The 22,669-nt window shown below is 37.3% G+C and overlaps 1 protein-coding gene across 2 annotated transcripts in view; it reads right to left on the bottom strand.

Moving 5' to 3' along the window:
• SGK1 (serum/glucocorticoid regulated kinase 1) overlaps positions 1-22,669 on the bottom strand; it is a 115,456-nt gene that overhangs the window by 19,332 nt on the left and 73,455 nt on the right. For both annotated transcript variants that reach the window (XM_025997861.2, XM_072720510.1), the window contains one exon: positions 19,055-19,130. In XM_025997861.2, coding sequence (XP_025853646.1) covers positions 19,055-19,130 — 76 coding nt within the window. The remainder of the gene's footprint in view (positions 1-19,054; positions 19,131-22,669) is intronic.

Here is a 22,669-nt window from a genome sequence, read left to right as displayed (position 1 = left end):
TGCTTGTCAATTTGGCATTCATATGCATCTTCTTAAATGATATTTAATCTCCATATAAAGACATTAATAAGGTCAACACTTCCACCTAACATGATGTGACTGTCCTGAATATAACTGAAAATTTAATAACCTTTTCCCCAGAAGAGGATGTAAAGTCTTTGTGGTATGTTTATTCTTCTTGATTTCCTATAACTTAAATACTGTGAAATAGAGTTCATAATTCTTAAATGCTGTGGTATAAAGTCAATGCATCTTATGTGACATCACAAAGGGATAAGAGAGGGAAGAAAACAAAGAGATTTACATACACGCACACAAACATATTCATAACAAATAAAGAAGAAATACTCATGACAATCACAGTCTTTGTTTCTATAATTGGTCATGTGGTCATAGCTGGTATTTATAACTATTTTATTCCACTACCTATTTGTCTTCAACAAGCACCTCAGCTGGTTGTAGTTCTTTACCTAATAGGATGATGCAAACCTTCCTTCCCAACAGGGGCTGGGCCATTAGTAGTCCTGTCTGGATTGGGTTGTTGTAATTTTCTACTGGGTTTAATCACAGGGCATGGTACTCGTAAGAGACTCCCTGAGGGATCTCCTATATTCCAGACACACTCTTCTTTACCTCCATTGAGGACTAGCAGTCCAGCTTCTCCTTGGTCATCAGGACCAATCATCCCAGCCAGCATAGTACCTCCCTTTTTTGCCTGTTGATTGAGGGTTGCAAAGAGCCCAAAGGACACTGAGAGGCAGTCTTACTGAAATCATTGCTGTGTCTCCCAGTGGAAGCATGCCTCCCTTTGGAACCAAGACTTTAGGCCAGCAGAGCATAAAGTTGGGAAGACAGAAAGCAAAAATGTTGCCAGTAGGTCACTAGGGCTAATAGTGAGTGGTGCCATACCCATTTTTACTCTGTGATTTCTGGACCTGTGAATCCCAGCTATGGGAGAAGCAGCACATATATTGGATGCTGATTAAGAACATATATATAGCATCCTAGAAAACTTGGCTCCAGCCCTGCAAAGTATGGCTATCTGGCTGGCACTGTAACTGAGTCTTCCAGTATTCTATCAAAAGTTGCCTCAGAGTATTGAGGAATATGGTAAGACCAGTGAATTCCATGGACACGGGGCCCATTGCCATACTTTATGTGCTGTGAAGCTCGTTCCTTGATCAGAAGCAATGCTGCATAGAATACCAGGATAATGGATAAGGCATTCTGTAAGTCTAGGGATGATTGTTCTTGTAGAAGCATTGTGTTTAGGAAGGGCAAATCTGTATCTAGAGTAAGTGTATACTCAGGTAAGAACAAGAGGCTGTCCCTTCCATGATGGGAGGGTTGGATGCAATCTACCTGCCAGATAATTCGCTGATCACTCTGGGGGATGGTGTGACACCAGAGGCTCAGGATTGGTCTTGGCTGCTGGCAGATTCGGTACTCAGCCATGGCTGTAGTTAGGTTGGCCTTGGTGAAAGGAAGTCCATGTTGCTGAGCCCATGTACAACCTTCATTTTCATCACCATGGCCCATTCAGTGATGATATGGGTGGCTGGGAGATAAAGTAGGAACTTTATTTTCCACACAGCTTATTCTGAAGTTTTGAAGCTCGATTCCAGCCCTTAAGACCCCAATAACCTCATGGTCTCATCTCCACTAGTAGTGACCCCCTTGGCTAAGGAGGGATTATAGGAATCTGCGCACATCTTTACACTTTTCCAGTTATTAGAGACACAGAAAAAGCAGGATTATTTTGTGTACTTGTCTTTCCTCACTTCCTAACATATGTATTGTACATTATCAATGTTCTGTAAATATTGGATATGTTTAATGAGTAAGTCTTTCTGCTGGGGCCACCATAATGACCTTTGGAAGTCATTCACATGGAACACAAATATCTTCACATTTTTTTGCTTATTCAGAGAAGTTTACCTACATTTCCCTTCCCCAGACTTCACTGTCAACCATTTTGCAATCATTTTTTTTCACGCACAATTGCCTGACTGTCCAGCCAAATTATTAGCCACCTCCCATGAATGGGTATATGGTCACATGTCTGCCAGTTCTCCTTCCAAACAAAATGAGCAACCAGGTGAACTGCTCTTCAGTTCTACCCACTGAGAGGATCTCATTCACTACTGTCCTTGAGCAGTGTTCTAGAAAGGGGCTAGAGTATTGCAGCTGTCTGCTCCCACAGTTGTGTATATAGGTGTCAGTATCTCAGTGGTGTCATTCATACCCTGAGGGGGTTACATGCAAGCTTAATCTCACACAGAGATATGGAAATGCACTAATCCATTGACTTGATACTTAGCACTTGGATTTTTATTTCCTGAGGATTCTACATCATTTGCTGCTTTCTTAGTGCTTAGTAGATTTGAGTGTATTTCACTATTTTTAAAACATTCCTGGCTAGCTTTCATATTTGAGTTTTGTTGTTTTTCTTGTCCTTCTACTCTTCATTTAGCTAATAATTTACAATATTCTTTGTAACCCTGTGAAAATTGGGCACTGCATCAGTTTACCAAGCAAAAATTCAAAGAAATGTTGATGATGCCCTGACTATACTACGTGACCACCCACTTAATGTACTTGAAAAATAATGAATAAAAGTATAGGAGGCATTATCTTAGCACTGACAAATTTTTGTGGAAAATTCTGAGGATCCCCTAAAACGTACTTTATGTTTTACAGAACAGAACCACAACTTGGCGACTTAAAGTTGCTGAACACTCCATGTGCCAAGATATGGCACCTTAGTCCTTCTGATGTCTCAAAAAGCCCCAGGAAAATGTGACTTTTTGATATCTGTTACTTTGGGAAGTGTCCATCATGCCTCCATGATTGGTTATTCCTAGAATTTCAGGATATAAAGTAGGAACTTTATTTTCCACACAGCTTATTCTGAAGTTTTGAAGCTCGATTCCAGCCCTTAAGACCCCAATAACCTCATGGTCTCATCTCCACTAGTAGTGACCCCCTTGGCTAAGGAGGGATTATAGGAATCTGCGCACATCTTTACACTTTTCCAGTTATTAGAGACACAGAAAAAGCAGGATTATTTTGTGTACTTGTCTTTCCTCACTTCCTAACATATGTATTGCACATTATCAATGTTCTGTAAATATTGGATATGTTTAATGAGTAAGTCTTTCTGCTGGGGCCACCATAATTTCTCCTACTTACCATTCCTCAGCTTTAAAACCCTGAGATGAACATTAAAAGCCACGATGCTTTGGTCAGGTGACACATTGCAAGTAGGAGATGTTTAATCTGGACTAGTTACTCGGCATAAATTTGTTTTTGTTTTTTATTATTATATCCTGGATCAGAACTATGATTAGCTGTCATTGCCAAATTTTCTAAGAGCATATGGTCATACCATCAGACACATTTTTATAGTACTATTTGTTTTTGAATTGTGATTACAGAATCCTTTTAACAAAATTGGTTGTCTCAAAAGAACTGTAGTTTGACTAAGAGTTTCAGATGTATTAATTACTTCTGGCCTGAATAACACCAAACTTGTTTCATAATCATGACTACACAAAAGATATAAATAAAATCTAAAAAGAAGAAAAAGAAAGAAAATAAGCTTTGTATAAGACCACAGGAAAATCACAGAGAAAAAATTAAACAGATGTGAGCAAAAGATAGGAATCATGAAGAATGTCTCACTTTCTAGACTGAATCAATATGGTCACTTAAAGAAGTTGCTGTAATGTTATTTGTTTATAAAACTTTATGTTAAAAAAAAAACTTTATGTTTAAAATTCCACTCTACCCTCTTTTAGAGCAAATGATTATTCTAAAGATACAAGACTATTACTGTCTGTGTGTACAATGGTTCTATTTCACAATTCATAAAATATTGTTTAAAAACTAAAGCCTTAGAACACAGGCAGAGATCATCATGATAGACTTGTTTGGAATTCATTCTTCAAATCATATTGTTTATATACCTATTTATATACCAACACAAATCTAGTTTGGCAAGTTCTGTTTCATAAGCCTTAAATTTGCCTTTTAAGAGGAAAAACATGTGTTTTTTTTTTCCCCCCTCTTTGCCACATTGTAAATACCTTTATGTCCATAAACTGCTCTCGGAAGCATTACTGATGGCCCACTGCTTTCTGACTTTTCCTTTGATAACAAAAGGGCAGAGATGAACTGAACATGCATGTTGTCTCAGTCCCATTTGCCACCCTCCTCTGCCTCCTTCTTATTTCTTTCCACTTCCCATGTACTTTTCTTTGGATTTTAATTTTTCTTAGGATTATCGATTTCTGTAAGGTTAATGGGGATATTGTAAGGTCCATCAGGACTGCTACTTTTTTTTCCATATCTTTTCTTAAAACAGTTATAAAGGATTGGAATTAATATTACACACAATATATTATATGTATGTATATGGGATATATAGTATACATTATATATGACATTAATGTTATTAAACTATTAAACTTTTAATATTTCAAAAATGTTTGAAAACACATTTACATAAAGATATCAAAGAAGAACACACACACCTAGGTAGGTTACCTTTAGGAATAAAAGTATCTAACACTTTTATTGTTAGAACATGAACTGCTGGATCTAACATGTTATCTTTCCCAGCCAATTATTTTTGTTACAGAACCATCCTTTCTGATTTGACTGCTTTCTGGTAATTTGTCTCACAAAGAGATGGGGTGAAGGCATATGGCTGGATCACTGGAGACTCACTGGCATTTCTAAAAATAACCCAACCACTACTCACCTTAGCTCTATTGTACTCATGTGCTCATGTGTATGAAGGACAGTTCATAGCCCACACAATAAATTCTCTTTTTCTCTTTGTTTTAAAGTTTGAAACTATTGTATATATTCAAAGTTAGAGCTTTCATTTGACCAGCACCACTGTTCTCACTTCAAGGTACTTATAGAACTGTGAAAAGATTCTATCAGTGTTAAGAGGCCCTTAGGAGCTCTGAACCTCCCTACAATAATCCTACTAACCCATTTCTTGAGCTATTTCTTGTTTCTTTATTTTTTCCACTAGAATCACCACTACTTCCAATGCTATCTCTACCATGGTCAACTAGCATCAATTAATAAAGTTATTCTGTAGAACAGGTTCAAATACTCTCATGAAAGTTTTTTAATGACTGACTCTTCTGTGCATTCTAAAGCTGGTACATGTGGTGGTGCCAGGAGCGTACTGATAAGCTGAAACGAACATGTTCCTCTCTGTAACTTCTACAGTACATTTGTTACAATAGCACACATTGAATGATTAGACTAAGTGGCAGGTACTATGCATTAGTGTTTTTTATGCAATGTCTCATTTAATCCTCATAGTAACCATATGAAGAACTTATCATCCCCCATTCATTCTTAAGATCTGAAGCTTAAAGGGGTAAGCATTAGTTGTGTGATGCAACAAAGCTAGAAGTGGTAAAACCAGAATGCAAATCTAGGATTTTCTGACACCAAAAGCTCTGCTTTAAATTAGAGAAATAATGTGGGTCTCTATGTGTTCCAAATGACAGTCCTTCACATATCTGTAGGCAGCTGTAATTATTTTAACTTGGATTTACGTTATTCTGTTCATAGCCTACCTGTATCTGTCCAGTTTATCTACCTGAACTTTCAAGGGGAAAACTGTTGCCCCTCTCCCTACAGAACCCAGTAGAGCACTGGGCAGGTAATGATACATTCTATCTCCCTCCTGTAAAACAAACCCTGCATTTACCTTAATTTCCCCCTTTCCCCAGCTCGCCCTGCCCCATGGCCAGGCCACATCTCAGTTTGAATCTCATTCTTGACTTTCTGTCCTTTCCCTTTCCTTGACTTGAATGTGACTTGAATGTGTCCACATTCAAGTGACTCTCATTACAAAACATCCCTCTTACCTTTGTGAAGTTGTAGCCAAAGACCTGGTGGACTTTCCAGATCTGATTTCAATTCTGTATTTTAGTATTTATGACTCAATATTTAGCTCTGGGCAAAACACTTAACTTCTTCAAATATCCTCTGGGTTATCATCCAGTAGGTTAATTCCACAGGGCAATTGGAAAGATCAGATGAGGTGAGGTATGAGGTGAAGCACAATTTAAAAACTCAAGTGTTTTACATAATGTAATACCTACAAGAACAGTGCAGCTGAACTACTAATATAAAATTTTCCTCTAAGAGCCAAAATTTTAGTTAGTGGAAGAACTGATTGCAATGTATTTCTTTCCTTTTTTTTTTTTTTTATTTAAATTTTAGTCAGGTAACATAGAGTGCAATATTGGTTTCAGGAGCAGAATTCAGTGATTCATCACTTACATACAACACCCAGTGCCACATATTTCTGAGAGAAAGATGGGCCCCGGAGCTATGCTGCTCAATGAAATCTATGCCAAAGGCCCCAACCCACACAGAGCTAATATTTTTTTTCTATATCTGTTTGCATTTTCTTTTTTGCTATCAATTTGCATCTTTGTCGAAAAAGAGTTTATGAGTAAGAAAGACTCTTAGGGTTGATTTCCTTCTAGTTCCTCTCCATTTTACAAATGAGCTGTCTGGAGGCTCCTTGCCCTAAATTCCAATTCTGTGTTCATTTCGAGCATCCCAGATTATACTTCTCCATATCCCCATGGTCCTCCTCCCCCCAATGCATCTCACCCCTCCATTCCCAATATCTTCTTCTCTGTCCCACACCTGCCCATTTTTGTGGGCCATTTCATCTTTGTGAAAGCCTGTTTTCATTATCAGTCATTGACCTATTCTTTTTATGATGTAAAATTTTAAAATCGAAAAGTATCTTTCTTCAAATTTTCAAAACTATGTTTATATTTGACTAAATAAAATTCTTCTGTTATTAAGACAACACTCCCAAGCCCTTTTTTTATTGTTTTTTCCTATGATGACATATGACCTCCTGAAATATTATTATCTCATGCATTATGCATCATGTGTTATGGGGCACTCTTCTTGGGCAAAAAGAAAGCTGTCAGGGGCAGAATATTTCAGCATGTTTAAAATAATAAAATACATTAGGAAATTTTCAGATCAGCAGCAAACAAAATCCACTACATTTTAAAAATATGTCTGATTAGTCTGACACACCTGATTAGTCTGACGCAAACTAGTAAAACAAAATGCCCATTAAAATGTGAGAAAAAGGGCAGCCCAGGTGGCTCAGCGGTTTAGAGCAGCCTTCAGCCCAGGGCGTGATCCTGGAGACCTGGGATCGAGTCCCATGTCCGGCTCCTTGCATGGAGCCTGCTTCTCCCTCTGCCTGTGTCTCTGCCTCTCTCTCTGTGTCTCTCATGAATAAATAAATAAAATCTTTTAAAAAATGTGAGAAAAATATGTGGAATATAAAAAATAGTGAAAAGGACTTTAAAGGAAAGGAGGTGAACTAAGTGAGGGAAAATTAGAGAGGGAGACAAACCATGAGAGACTCCTAACTCTGGGAAACAAACAAAGGGTTGTGGAAGGGGAGGTGAGTGGGGGCTTGGGGTAACTGGGTGACAGGCACTGAGAAGGGCATTTGATGGGATGAGCATTGGGTGTTATACTAGATGTTGGCAAATGGAATTTAAATAAAATATTTTTTTAATTGTGAGAAAACGATCTTTTCCAAAACTGTGAAGTTGCATTTAATCTACTTTCCTTGCATTTGCTAAAGGAGAAAATTTTCTGGTACCATTTTAGCTATAATGAAATGCCCTTTAATACTATGAAAATCAAAGATCTTTGACATGAATGATCTGAATAAAATGGGCACCAAGAAATACTGTGTGAAAACATTTAGAAAAAAAAAAAAACATTTAGAAAGAGTTCTGGGGAATCAGAAAAATCAGCCATTGTGAAACTCAGTTCAGCCTTGTGTAAAACAGCAGCAATAGCAAGTAATTTTGGTCATCACACAGAGGAAGAAACAACTGTGAGTTCAACAAAGGTGGAAACAAATTTTGCTCCAACGTAAAGCTTTAGAAAGCTAAACTCTTAATTTCCATGATCTGAGGCAGAGGGAAGGGGGCTTCCCTGTGTTGAGCTGAACTGAGTCTGCAGTCACATATGCACACATTTGGCAGCAGGATAATCGGGGGGGATTGAATTTGACAAACTTTTGCCATCAAACATAACTTAAATGCTACTGTCTTTAAATGGAGGAGTTTTGAGATGATATTTTGCTACTCACTGGGATAAAGAATTCATCCTTGAACTTGGAACCCTCTATACCACTGTAAAAGGTTAAAGTCATGTAAAAATGACTTCAGTTGCTTTATAGATCTTTGCTGAAGAAGGTGATATTTTATCTAAATGACTAGGTCATGTCTAAGGCTCTTTCCAGCTTGAGGATTTTATGTCCAGCCATATGTCTATTTTCAGGAAACTTATCAGTCTTGTGTCTGGGGAACCAGATAACAGTTGACAGTGAATAATGAGCTTTGTGGTTCAGGCAGCTATAGGTCCAGTAAAGCAGGAGATAGTAACATCAATGACAAAAATAAAATACATTCTTTCAACCCATGGTTTGTAATCCCTAAATAGAGCAGGGGTATCTGTGTTCAGATTTGTATATGTGACATAATTCTATCTACAAGTAAGAAGAGCTAACATAAATTGAGCCCAAGCTATATACTGGATATACTTCCGAGTACCTTTACCTGCATTGTTTCCTTTGACTTTCACAAAACTCTATGACCTATTATAAATATTACATTTTTTGCAGGTGAAAAAAAAGGGAAGTGTAGAAGAGTGAAACCGTTTGTCCAAGTCCCACGGATAATAAGCAATGAGGTTGGTGGCCAACTCAGCTGGCCCTTCTCAGGAGTTCACAGCCTAACCACAGAGGAAGGTGAACTGCTGAGCCATTTTCTGTTGCTTCACACATGCTCACTGGTGAGCCTGGCCAAATGGCTTGCTGGTCAACTCTAACGTGAGTGAGTTGAGTCCAGCTGACTGAGAGATGTGGTTCAGGAAACCAAGGGTGATTATGGCTACTTGATCTATGATGGTGGAAACTAATACCAAGTTTGATTTTGAAAAGATTGAGTTGGAGAAATAGGGTCATTCAGAAATGCATCAAGTGCAGAGTCTTTATGATTGTATCCCTGTTCCTTGCAAAGCCTACCTCTACTGCTGCTGCCATTGGTGGCATTGGTGAACTCTGGGATTCCTCACTCTGGGTGAGATGACCTTACTAATGAGATGACTCCCTTTCTGTAGTTAGAACCTGAGTAAATGAGGTCAATCCACTTAAAAGATTTTTACATGTCCATAGATTTTTATTCAATGGTTTTATCTTTAATAGCAAGAGGCAAAGTCTACACTGGCCAGCATGTATCAGATGGAAAGTTTCTGTGTAAGCAGATCTTATTTAATTTGTTTCATGTTTTTCTTTTTTGTTAGATAATGCCATACTTTGAGGGAAGAAGCAACTGTTTTCTGGATATAAATATGAGAGTACTTGCTTTTTAAGAAAAAAAAATCTAGAAATCATGTTTCTTTGCTTTTTAAAACCTATATAATGAAGTCCTCCCTCTCCTTATATTAATTCAATGATCTAATTTTATATATTCTCTGAAATATTTCTGTAGTCCATATGTTTTTAAACTATGAATCATTTTGTTTCTACATTTGGCACATAAGCTATTACTACTCTTGAATAAATATGAATATACCACTTTATAGTGATTTCCACATCCCCAGAAATTTGGGTTGAATTTTAAAATGTGATGACTCATTAGAAAATATAAAGAAACAATGCATAATCCTGAAAAACATAAGAGAAAATTCATTTCTTTATCCCTCTGGAAAAAAAATTGCACAACAGTGATTCTTGCTCTTTAACTTTTGCTTGAAAGAAATATAGACATTCTGAAAATCCCAACGGTAGAATTACATTTCCTCGTTAAAAGGTGGCTTTAAATCAAAGCCCAAAGAGAACATCAGAGGGTAATATTCTCCTACCTGGCAAATCAAGCACGCAGTTAAAATCATACCATTTGCAAAAGAAACCTTATTGTTTAACCACTTCATTATCTGACTTCCTCTAAGCAAAGAGCATTATCTGTGTAGACAGTATGAGGAGTACTGGAAAAAATGCACATTTTGAAAGTGTGGAGAAACTCAAATCTACCTTGAAATTCAAATTTAAGAGACTGTTACAGGCCACTACAGGACCAGCAATTGAAAAGCAAAGGTGTGAAAAAACAAGCAACTCAGGTTTCAAAGCCTAAAAATAAAGAAAATAGGAAAGAGCCTAAACTTGTGTAGCCTGTTTGCTCAGTGTCAGAACAAATGCTGGGAATGTGCGAGAGTCTAGTCCAATGAAAACAAGTGTGGGTGGTAGGATTATGGGTGATTAATTTTCTTCCTTTCTGTATTTTCCATTTCTTCCCTATGATGAAATGCTACTTCTATATTATGTTTTTTTTTAAACTTTTAAAAATTACTTTTGTTTCTCTAACTACCATATCTACACATGGCAACTGAGCAAGCCAGTTCTCTCACTCCCTCAGACAGTGAGTATGAGTATCTAGACAATCTCACCAGATTCAGGGTGTGCTCATCCTCAGTTAGTCTTTATTTTGAAATAATATAATTTTAAAATTTAGCATCTCTTTCTATCAGCGTGGACTAATTACCCCTACTATTTAACTCTACTTAAAAACTATATATCAAGAGACTATATGTTAGGTTAAATAAGTAAAATACTCTTATGATGGTTGGCTTTGAATGGAAATGTGCCATTCACTGAAATATATCTGCTGTAGGAAATGATAGAATAATTATATCACAATTATTTCAGGAGTTGGTAAATGTTCACATAATCAAATTCATACTGTGACTAGAATATTGCCTTTGTAAAGAATCCACTTACAGGCTCAAGTGTTTGCATGTTGCAGAAGGATGGCTCTAAAGTTGCTTTAGCTTGTGTTTACATTTAACAGAATTGAAGACATTTAGGAAAAGTTGTAGTTGGAGTGCTAATATGCTGAAGAACAAAGGACACACAGCAGTGTAGAAACCACAGCAGAAATAATTTCATCCCTCAGATTCAAATTCTAAGAAAACTACTAATATACTAGAAAGACCTTTAAATTCCTAAGCCTGAGGGGTGTACATCTTAAAGAACACAGATTCTAGTTAAGACATATCATAGTCAAACTGACAAAAACCAAAGATTAAAAAAATTAAAGCAGCCAGTTAAAGATGACATATTGTATTCAGATATTTTGTGCTTATGGATTAGAAGAATTAATGTTGTCAAAATGTCCATACTACACCAAACAATCTATAGATTCAATGCAGTCCCTATCAAAATATAAACAATATTTTTCACAGAACTAGGACAAATAATCCTAAAATGTATATATGCAATCACAAATGACTTGAATAGCCAAAGCAACTTTGAGAATAAATATCAAAGGTAAAGATATCACTATGCACTGTGATGTTTATAGTAGCATTACCTATAATAGCCAAACTAAGGGAGCAGCCCATTTGACCATCAATAGATGGATAAAGAAAATAGGATAAATCTATATCTATATATATCTATATAAAATGGAATATTATTCAGCCATAAAAAATGAAATCTTATCATTTGCAGTAACACAGATGGAGGTAGAGAGTATAATGCTAAGAGAAATAAGTCAGTCAGAAGAAGACACAATAGCATATGATTTCATCATATGTGGAATTTAGCCAACAAAACAAATGAACAAAGGAAAAGAAAAGATAGAGACAAATCAAGAAATATACTCTTAATTATAGGAGAACAAAATAGTGGTTACCTGAGGAGGGAGTAATGGGAAAATGGGTTAAATAGGTGATGGGGATTAAGTGTCCTTGCTGTGCTGAGCACTAGGTGGTGTGTGGAAGTGTTGAATCACTACATTGTACACCTGAAACTAATATAACACACTGTATATTAACTAACTGGAAATAAAATAAAAACTTAATAATAAAGGAGATGGATGTATTACAATCCTAGATTTCAAGATATACTATAAAGCTATAGCAATCTAAATAGTGTGGTACTAGCACAAAAATAGACATATAGATCAAAAGAACAGAACAGACAACCCAGAAATAAAATCACATTTATATGGTCAATTAATCTACAGCAAAGGAGGCAGGAATAGACAATGGGGGAAGACAGTCTCTTCAACAAATGGTGTTGGGAAAAATGGACCACTACATGCAAAAGAATAAACCTAGACCACTATACACACTACATACAAAAAAATAAAAATAAAATGAATCAAAGATAAATGTGAGACCTGAAGCTATAAAACTCCATAAAGAAAACATAGGCAGGATTTCTTGGACATTAGTCTTAGCAACATTTTCTAGCTATGACTCCTGAGGCAAGGGGAACAAAAGAAAATAAACTACTAGGACTACACCAAAATAAAAAAGCTTTTGCCCAGCATAGGACACCATCAACAAAACAAAAAGGCGACTTAATAAATGGGAGAAGATATTTGCAAATGACATATCTGATAAAAGGTTAATATCCAAGATATATAGAAGACTTACCATGACTCAACACAAAAAAACCCCAAATAATCTGATTTAAAAATGGGTGGAGAACCTCAATAGACATTTTTCCAAAGAAGACATACAGATGGCCAACAGACACTTGAAAAGATGTTCAATGTCACTAATCATCATGTGAAAATGCAAATCAAAACCACAATCACCTTACACCTATCAGAGTGGCTAAAATATAAAACACAAGAAATAACAAGTGTTGGTGAGGATGTACAGAAAAAGGAACTCCTTTTCACTGTTAGTGGGAATGCAAACTGGTACAGCCACTGTGGAGAACAGTATGAAGATTCCTAAAAAATTAAAAATAGAAATACCATTTGATTCAGTAATTCTACTACTGGCTATTTAACCAAAGAAAACAAAAACACTAATTTGAAGAGATATATGCAGCCTTATTAGGGTAACCAAGATATGGAAGCAATCTAAGTGTCCATCCATAAATGGATGAATAGAAGAGATGCGGTGTGCACATTCTTTTTTATGACTGAATAATATTCCATTATATATACATAGATACCTATGTATAGATATAAACATTCCAAAAAAAAAAAAAAAAACAAAGATTTTCCAGTAGGATTTAAAAGGACAACCTAACTATAAGAGATCTGTATGAGAAGCATTTTAAGTGTAAGATAGATAAGTTGAAAGTAAACGGATAGAAAAGATATAGAACTTTGGGATGCAGCAAAAGCAGTCCTGAGGGGGGAATACATTGCAATACAAGCATCCATTCAAAAACTGGAAAGAACTCAAATACAAAAGCTAACCTTACACATAAGGGAGCTAGAGAAAAAACAGCAAATGGACCCTACGCCCAGCAGAAGAAGAGAGTTAATTAAAATTCGAGCAGAACTCAATGAAATCGAGACCAGAACTGTGGAACAGATCAACAGAACCAGGAGTTGGTTCTTTGAAAGAATTAATAAGATAGATAAACCATTAGCCAACCTTATTAAAAAGAAGAGAGAGAAGACTCAAATTAGTAAAATCATGAATGAGAAAGGAGAGATCACTACCAACACCTAGGAAATACAAACGATTTTAAAAACATATTATGAATATGTTTTTCATATTCTACGCCAATAAATTAGGCAATCTAGAAGAAATGGACGCATTCCTGGAAAGCCACAAAGTACCAAAACTGGAGCAGGAAGAAATAGAAAACCTGAACAGGCCAATAACCAGGGAGGAAATTGAAGCAGTCATCAAAAACCTCCCAAGACACAAGAGTCCAAGGCCAGATGGCTTCCCAGGGGAATGCTATCAAACCTTTAAAGAAGAAATCATACCTATTCTACTAAAGCTGTTTGGAAAGATAGAAAGAGATGGAGTACTTCCAAATTCGTTCTATGAGGCCAGCATCACCTTAATTCCGAAACCAGACAAAGACCCCACCCAAAAGGAGAATTACAGACCAATATCCCTGATGAACACAGATGCAAAAATTCTCAACAAGATACTAGCCAATAGGATCCAACAGTACATTAAGAAAATTATTCACCATGACCAAGTAGGATTTATCCCCGGGACACAAGGCTGGTTCAACACTCGTAAAACAATCAGTGTGATTCATCATATCAGCAAGAGAAAAACCAAGAACCATATGATCCTCTCATTAGATGCAGAGAAAGCATTTGACAAAATACAGCATCGATTCCTGATCAAAACTCTTCAGACTGTAGGCATAGAGGGAACTTTCCTCGACATCTTAAAAGCCATCTATGAAAAGCCCACAGCAAATATCATTCTCAATGTGGAAGCACTGGGAGCCTTTCCCCTAAGATCAGGAACAAGACAGGGATGTCCACTCTCACCACTGCTATTCAACATAGTACTGGAAGTCCTCGCCTCAGCAATCAGGCAACAAAAAGACCTTAAAGGCATTCAAATCGGCAAAGAAGAAGTCAAACTCTCCCTCTTCGCCGATGGCCTGATACTCTACATAGAAAACCCAAAAGCCTCCACCCCAAGATTGCTAGAACTCATACAGCAATTTGGCAGTGTGGCAGGATACAAAATCAATGCCCAAAAATCAGTGGCATTTCTATACACTAACAATGAGACTGAAGAAAGAGAAATTAAGGAGTCAATCCCAGTTACAATTTCACCCAAAAGCATAAGATACCTAGGAATAAACCTAACCAGAGAGGTAAAGGATCTATGCCCTAAAAACTATAGAACACTTCTGAAAGAAATTGAGGAAGACACAAAGAGATGGAAAAATATTCCATGCTCATGAATTGGCAGAATTAATATTGTGAAAATGTCAATGTTACCCAGGGCAATTTACACGTTTAATGCAATCCCTATCAAAATACCATGGACTTTCTTCAGAGAGTTAGGACAAATATTTTTAAGATTTGTGTGGAATCACAAAAGACCCCGAATAGCCAGGGGAATTTTAAAAAAGAAAACCATATCTGGGGGTATCACAATGCCAGATTTCAGGTTGTACTACAAAGCTGTGGTCATCAAGACAGTGTGGTGCTGGCACAAAAACAGACACATAGATCAATGGAACAGAAGAGAGAACCCAGAAGTGGACCCTGAACTTTATGGTCAACTAATATTTGATAAAGGAGGAAAGACTATCCGCTGGAAGAAAAACAGTCTCTTCAATAAATGGTGCTGGGAAAATTGGACATCCACATGCAGAAGAATGAAACTAGACCACTCTTTCACCATATACAAAGATAAACTCAAAATGGATGAAAGATCTAAATGTGAGATAAGATTCCATCAAAATCCTAGAGGAGAACACAGGCAACACCCTTTTTGAACTCAGCCACAGTCACTTCTTGCAAGATACATCTCGAAGGCAAAAGAAACAAAAGCAAAAATGAACTATTGGGACTTCATCAAGATAAGAAGCTTTTGCACAGCAAAGGATACAGTCAACAAAACTAAAAGACAACCTACAGAATGGGAGAGGATATTTGCAAATGACGTATCAGATAAAGGGCTAGTCTCCAAGATCTATAAAGAACTTATTAAACTCAACACCAAAGAAACAAACAATCCGATCATGAAATGGGCAAAAGACATGAAGAGAAATCTCACAGAGGAAGACACAGACATGGCCAACAGGCACATGAGAAAATGCTCTGCATCACTGGCCATCAGGGAAATACAAATCAAAACCACAATGAGATACCACCTGACACCAGTGAGAATGGGGAAAATTAACAAGGCAGGAAACCACAAATGTTGGAGAGGATGTGGAGAAAAGGGAACCCTCTTACACTGTTGGTGGGAATGTGAACTGGTGCAGCCACTCTGGAAAACTGTGTGCAGGTTCCTCAAAGAGTTAAAAATAGACCTGCCCTACGACCCAGCAATTGTACTGTTGGGGATTTACTCCAAAGATACAGATTCAATGAAACGCTGGGACACCTGCACTCCGATATTTCTAGCAGCAATGTCCACAATAGCCAAACTGTGGAAGGAGCCTCAGCATCCATCGAAAGATGATGGATAAAGAAGATGTGGTTTATGTATACAATGGAATATTACTCAGTCAGTATAAATGACAAACACCCACCATTTGCTTCCACGTGGATGGAACTGGAGGGTATTATGCTGAGTGAAGTAAGTCAATCGGAGAAGGACAAACATTGTATGTTCTCATTCATTTGGGGAATATAAATAATAGTGAAAGGGAATATAAGGGAAGGGAGAAGAAATGTGTGGGAAATATCAGAAAGGGAGACAGAACATAAAGACTCCTAACTCTGGGAAACGAACTAGGGGTGGTGGAGGGGGAGGAGGGCCGGGGGTGGGGGTGAATGGGTGACGGGCACTGAGGGGGACACTTGACGGGATGAGCACTGGGTGTTATTCTGTATGTTGGTAAATTAAACACCAATAAAAAATTAATTTATTAAAAAAAAAAGAAAAGATATAGAAGACTAGGCATGAGAAGGGTGGTGTGACTGTATTAATATCAGAAAAAAAAACAAACTTGAAGCAAAGCCTTCATGAGAGATAAAGTAAGACATGATCAATTCATTGGAAAATTATAACTTATAAAAATGTATGTGCTTAATATCAGACCTTTGAAATATAGGAAACAATTAAAAGAAGCCAAAGATAATTCCACCAGCATAGGTAGGGATTTTCCTGTGTCTCAGGAATTGACTGAACAACGAGCCTCTTTTTCCTTCCCTCCCAAAATCATTGACATAGACCCTAGTCTGAGACTTAGTTACTGGGGAAGCTCTTTGCTAGATGAGCCACTGCAGAGGGAACACTGTATCTTTGTAATCTCACCAATGACACAAAAGTAATTTTTAAAAAAGTTTTTTAAATGAGTAGACCTGAAGTATTTCTATTATTTGTCTACATGTTCTACATTAGTTTTTTTTTTTTTAGATTTTATTTATTTATTTGAGAGGAGAGAGAGAGGGAGAGCACAAGCATGGGGAGCAGCAGGCAGAGGGAGAAGCAGGCTCCTCACTGAGCCCACATGGGGTTTGATCCCAGGACCCCGAGATCATGACCTGAGCTGAAGGCAAACACTTAATTGAACCTCCCAGGTACCTCTGCTTTCATTTTTCTTGTAACATAATTTTTCTAGCTCTAGAAAGTGCCTGAACACTATTTTCTGGGCCTGTCCTGCATAGATTCCCTTCCCATTCCAGTCTCTCTACAGAATTTTAGGAACCATTTTTATTTTTCAATTGTGATGTTTTGTTCGACGCAGCTTCTTCACAACAAATGTGCTGTGAGTCTTTTTTTTTTTTTTTTTTTTTTTTTTAAATTTTTTTATTTATTTATGATAGGCACACAGTGAGAGAGAGAGAGGCAGAGACACAGGCAGAGGGAGAAGCAGGCTCCATGCACGGGGAGCCTGATGTGGGATTCGATCCCGGGTCTCCAGGATCGCGCCCTGGGCCAAAGGCAGGCGCTAAACCGCTGCGCCACCCAGGGATCCCCTGTGCTGTGAGTCTTAATAGTGCTATTAGCCAGTGGATGGCTTGTTTTAATTTTGGTTGTACTACTAATGGACCAAAAGGATAGCATAAATAGGCCAATTTACTTCCATGTTTTTCATCTCTGTTCAAAAAGCAGAAAACAAGACAGAATACTTTTTTTGACAGAGGAAATTGATAGAAAGTTTAGACTATCAGCCTGGCCTTTGAAAAAAAAAGGCATGAGAGGGTTTTGTACTCCTCTACTCAGCCCCCCTGCTTCTGCCAATGGGCATAGTCTCTGACTCTCTTTTATAGAAGAAAGATGAAAGCAGGGACTTAGCCCACATTGGTTCTTACAAGACAGCTTCTTCTAAGGAAGCATGTTCTAGAACTGGGCGAGCAGGCTCTCCGACCTACTCCCAGCTCTGGTATTTTCTGGTCATAAGCTTTGGGTCTGTCAGCTAACCTCTTTCAGGGTCTGATTTTATCTCTTAAACAGGGAAGGTGAGAATAGGTTGCCCCTCCTGTTTCACAGGGTTGCCACAAACACTAAATTAGATTCTGATGAACACACTCCATAAAGCTGTGAGGCCTCATCCAAATATGAGGTATCATCTCTACTACTCTACTACTGCTTTCTACTGAATTAGATCTGGGCAGCTCGGGTGGCTCAGTGGTTTAGTGCCGCCTTTGGCCCAGGGCCTGATCCTGGAGACCAGGGATTGAAGCCCACGTCGGGCTCCCTGCATGGAGCCTGCTTCTCCCTCTGCCTGTGTCTCTGCCCTTCTCCCTTTCTCTGTGTCTCTCATTAGCAAATAAATAATAAAAATCTTAAAAAAAAAAAGAATCTACTGAATTACATCCTACTTAATTAGAAAAGGTGAAAGCTCTAGTAACACTCTCTTAGGTATTTTAGCTACTTTGGCTTAACCTTCTCTTTTTATTTCTAGTGGGTCTTTACCTCATGTAATTAGGTTTCACGTTTCAACACTGAAAAAAAAAAAAAGGAAAAAAATCTTCCATGTCCACACCATACTCTTTGTCCGAGGGTAATTTTTAATTACACAACCTGAAGCATATTCTCTATGATCTCAGAAAGTGAGATTCCTCTGATTCTGACTAGATTCATACTCCTGGATAGAAATCATGCCTGCCCTCCACTATGCATTCTCAAGTATGACTCACCTTGGGTTTTTAAATCCACTTCCTCTGGAAGACAAACTGGGGCCAGTGTATTTGCCCACCTTATCCTCTGTCCTCCACCCCAGGAAATAGACTCATTCCTCTGTTGCCCCCAATGCTTGAAGATATTTCATACTCCATAAAGCTACACCTGATCATATATGAGGTTTAGATACTAAAAAATAAGATAAAATAAAAGGACTTGCATTATATATATATATATATAACATATAAATACATATATAAAATTGATTGTGAAGTATATAGTCAAGTGTTGGTTGGACTAGGCATAGGCAAACAAAGAAGCGAAACACAATTCCACCGCCCCCCCAACCTTGCCTTTGTGTGGAGCTTTACTACATAATGCTTCCTGGACATCACAGGGCCAGAGTGTATTTTTCCAATAATACCTGAATCATCATTAGTCCAGAAGGTTCTTGGGTCAGGCTTGGTCAGGATGCTGGCATGATTACATGGCTCTTTCGCCTTGAAAACATAAGGAGAAAACAAGTGATGTGAAAATAGATTCACTGTTTCAGCTGTTTCCAACCTACAGTCCTATAGGCAAAATTCCAAGGCTGAAGCTCTCACATGCAGCACATCCCTTCAGTCTTGGGCAAATTGGGATCATTGGTGACCCTTGATCTGATGCAGTTTCACTGCCAGAGCTTGTGGCTGGATAAGCACATGGCTGCTGGAGCTCAGCTTCCATTACCTCCCTTGCCCTGTGCTTTTTGCAGTGTGCAAACTTGTACAGCTCTGCACAGAGGCCTTGTAGCACCAGCAACATATTAATGTAATTAATTCTCCCTTATCACATGAAATGTGTTTTGGACTCATACATAACAGAAATGGTACCTTTAGTATATATACTTGGGAAAACACATGATAAGGGAGAGCAATTTTTAATTCAGTAGCACTAGGGATGCCTGGGTGGCTCAGTGGTTGAGTGTCTGCCTTTGGCTCAGGTCCTGATCCCAGGATCCTGGGATCGAGTCCCCCATCGGGCTCCCCACAGGGAGCCTGCTTCTCCCTCTGCCTGTGTCTCTGCCTCTCCCTCTCTGTGTCTTTCATGAATAGATAAATAAATAAATCTTTAAAAAAAATAATGCAGTAGCACTTTAAAATGAATTCTTCTGAAACTAATACCACACTAGATGTTAACTAATGAGAATTAAATAAAACCTTGAAACAAAAAAAACTAAATGAATTCTTATTTTATAATTAAAACAATCTATATTTTAAAAATAGTAGCATGTGCACATATGCAATATGTATATTATGCATCTAACCTAATGGCTCTGCCTAGCACGTATCCAAATAATAGATTCTTCACAATAATTTCCAGGGAACAGCAATAACCCTTTTTGGGGGTGTAACTTTATACTAATGTGATGTGTGGCTTTCAACTATATTTTAAATTGGGGAAATATAAATCTTAGTGTTAAGGACATTCCATTTATGGATGTTTTGTATCTATAATTTGATTACTGTGAAAGTCTCTATGACTATTTAATGGATAATTCCCTCCATTGCAGCAACAATCAAAATACTCAAGAATGTCATGTAATGCCTTGTTTAGTTCTGCTGACCTCTTCTTTCCATAGCAGGTCTTTACTGATGGAAGAAGCAGTGCATCAATTTACAATCTGGCACAAGCTCCTTCGCTTGTGAACTACTATCAAAGAACGTGTAGAAATCAGGGTCTCAGAGAGTTATTTCCTCCCTTATATTCATTGCAGCATCATTCACAACAGCCAAGACATAGAAACAATCTAAATGTCTCTAGACAGTTGAATGGATCAAGAAAATGTGATATATACAGACAATGAAGTACTATTTTGCCTTAAAGAGAGAAGGAAATCCTATCATCTGCAACAACATGGATAAACCTTGAGGACTTTAGGCTAAGGGAAATAAGCCAAACACAAAGGGACAAATATGCATGATACTACTTTTCTGAAGTAGTCGAACACATAAAATCAGAGAGTAGAATGGTGGTTACCAGGGGCTGGGGAAGTAGGAAGCAGAGGAAGTGGATATAAAGTTTCAGTTACGCAAAGTGATTAATTTCTAGAGATCTGCTGAACAATGTTGTGTCCAGAGTTAATATAACTGTAATGTACACTGAAAATATCTGTTAGTAGAGAAGATCTCATGGTCATCATTCTTACTACACACAAAAAAATCTAGGGATCAGTCACCTTCCTCCACCTGTTAATATAATAGATGGGCACATAAACTATTTGATAAATAAAAATGCAAATAGTCTACATTTTATTAATGGAATTTTCTGGTAATGTGAAGTGTTTTTAATTGATGGGAAACATGATTTTGGAAGTAAAATTGTGGTAAAAAAAATCATGAAAATATAAATATCAAGGGAAAAAAAAAAAAAGAATGTATGGACTAGCACCATTCCCTGGCTGACATTTTGAGCAGCAATTCAAAAATCTCTCAAACTTCACTAAGTGGCCTCAGTATGAATGCCTTCAAAGGAATAACATATTCCACTAAAATACTGCCCTAATTGTTAGTTGAATTACAGGCTGGATCCTTGAAACTTTGCTCACCAGTTCTAGTTCTCTCTTGAGTTGATAGAACAGATTTGCTCTCTTTGAAAAATAATTCCTCAAATATTTGAGAGGAGCCATCCTGTCTCACCTTAGCCTTCCATTTCTAGATTGGCAGGCCTCTCTCCTTCCTCTGTTCCTCATGAAATGGTTTTAAGTCTCTTTACTGAGGTAAAAATTTCAGGCACACACAAAAGTCAACCTTTTGTGTTTATGTACCTATCCTCAGCTTTTAACAGTTTTCAACACTTTACCATTTTGCCAATCTTAGTTCATCCATTCCCTTCTTTTTTAGGCTGGACTATTGTGAAGCAAATACCAGACATCATGACACTTCATCTATAATTTCTTTAGAATGTTTTTAACCAATGACTTTTTTTTTTCCATAACCACATGCCATTAGCACAACCAACAATTTCAACAATACTTAGATTTATTAAAGTTCAATGAAGGCTATTAAGGTTTATTTATTTAATAAATGACAGCATAAACATTCTGAAGAACAGAATGAGCCCTTGCACTATTTTGTGTACAGTGCGCTTTGGAACTGATGATTTAAAAAGAGATCCTTTAAAATTGTGAGTTCAACAAAGTCAACAGAATTTAGCCTTACTTATTTAAATCCTTACAGGATTTGGGGGGGGGGGTTACCTTAAAAAATATTTTTCTAATAGAAGTGGTACTTTCAATTTATTTCTAACATGTCCCTGAGGGAAAGGAGGGTAAATCTCCTTGCCTAATAGAATTGAAAGTTTTAGAGTGCAAGGGTGAAGGAAAGATTACTTCTAGAAGGTCATTGCTAAATGCTTATTCCTTAGAGTTTTGAGATCTAGAAGTACTTTCATAAGTTACTATAACATTAGAACATTAGAAAGATAAGGGCATTTGAACAAGGATAAAAGTAGTTTAATATAAGAAGGTAAGGTACATAAGAATATCACATTTAGAGAGATGTCAGATGTTCAGAAATTTTGGACAAGCTCTGGGAAATAAACCTGGGAATAAGTCGTTAGAGACTCCACCGACATGAAAAATGAGCCAGATCATAATTCTATAAAATGCCTTCAATTAATGACAAATTGTAATATTTGCAGGATTGCTGGAAAGGAAATAGTTATGGTCACCTTCTTTCACTTTATCTTATCTTGATTTCAAGAACATTGGCCCACAATAAATAAATATACATGCATATATTAATAATTTAAAATCACATGTGGTGATGATACAGGAAAAATAAACCAGAACATATGGGTTTGTCCCTGATTTACTTTTGACTTATTTATAATTTGCACATGACTTTTTATGACTTTGGTAGTATGCTACTAATAGAATACTGTTAAACTCATGTTATTCCTAAAATACAATAGGGACTCTCAAAATGCTGGTCTCTTCTTAACCAGGGAAGTTGATGCTCTCCCATCTCAGGTTACACAATATTCAAAAGTCAGCAAG

Source organism: Vulpes vulpes, chromosome 1 (genome assembly GCF_048418805.1).
Source record: "Vulpes vulpes isolate BD-2025 chromosome 1, VulVul3, whole genome shotgun sequence".
NCBI lineage: Eukaryota > Metazoa > Chordata > Mammalia > Carnivora > Canidae > Vulpes > Vulpes vulpes.
The sequence above is the reverse complement of the archived record's forward strand: the minus strand, read 5'-3'. Positions and strand labels throughout refer to the sequence as shown.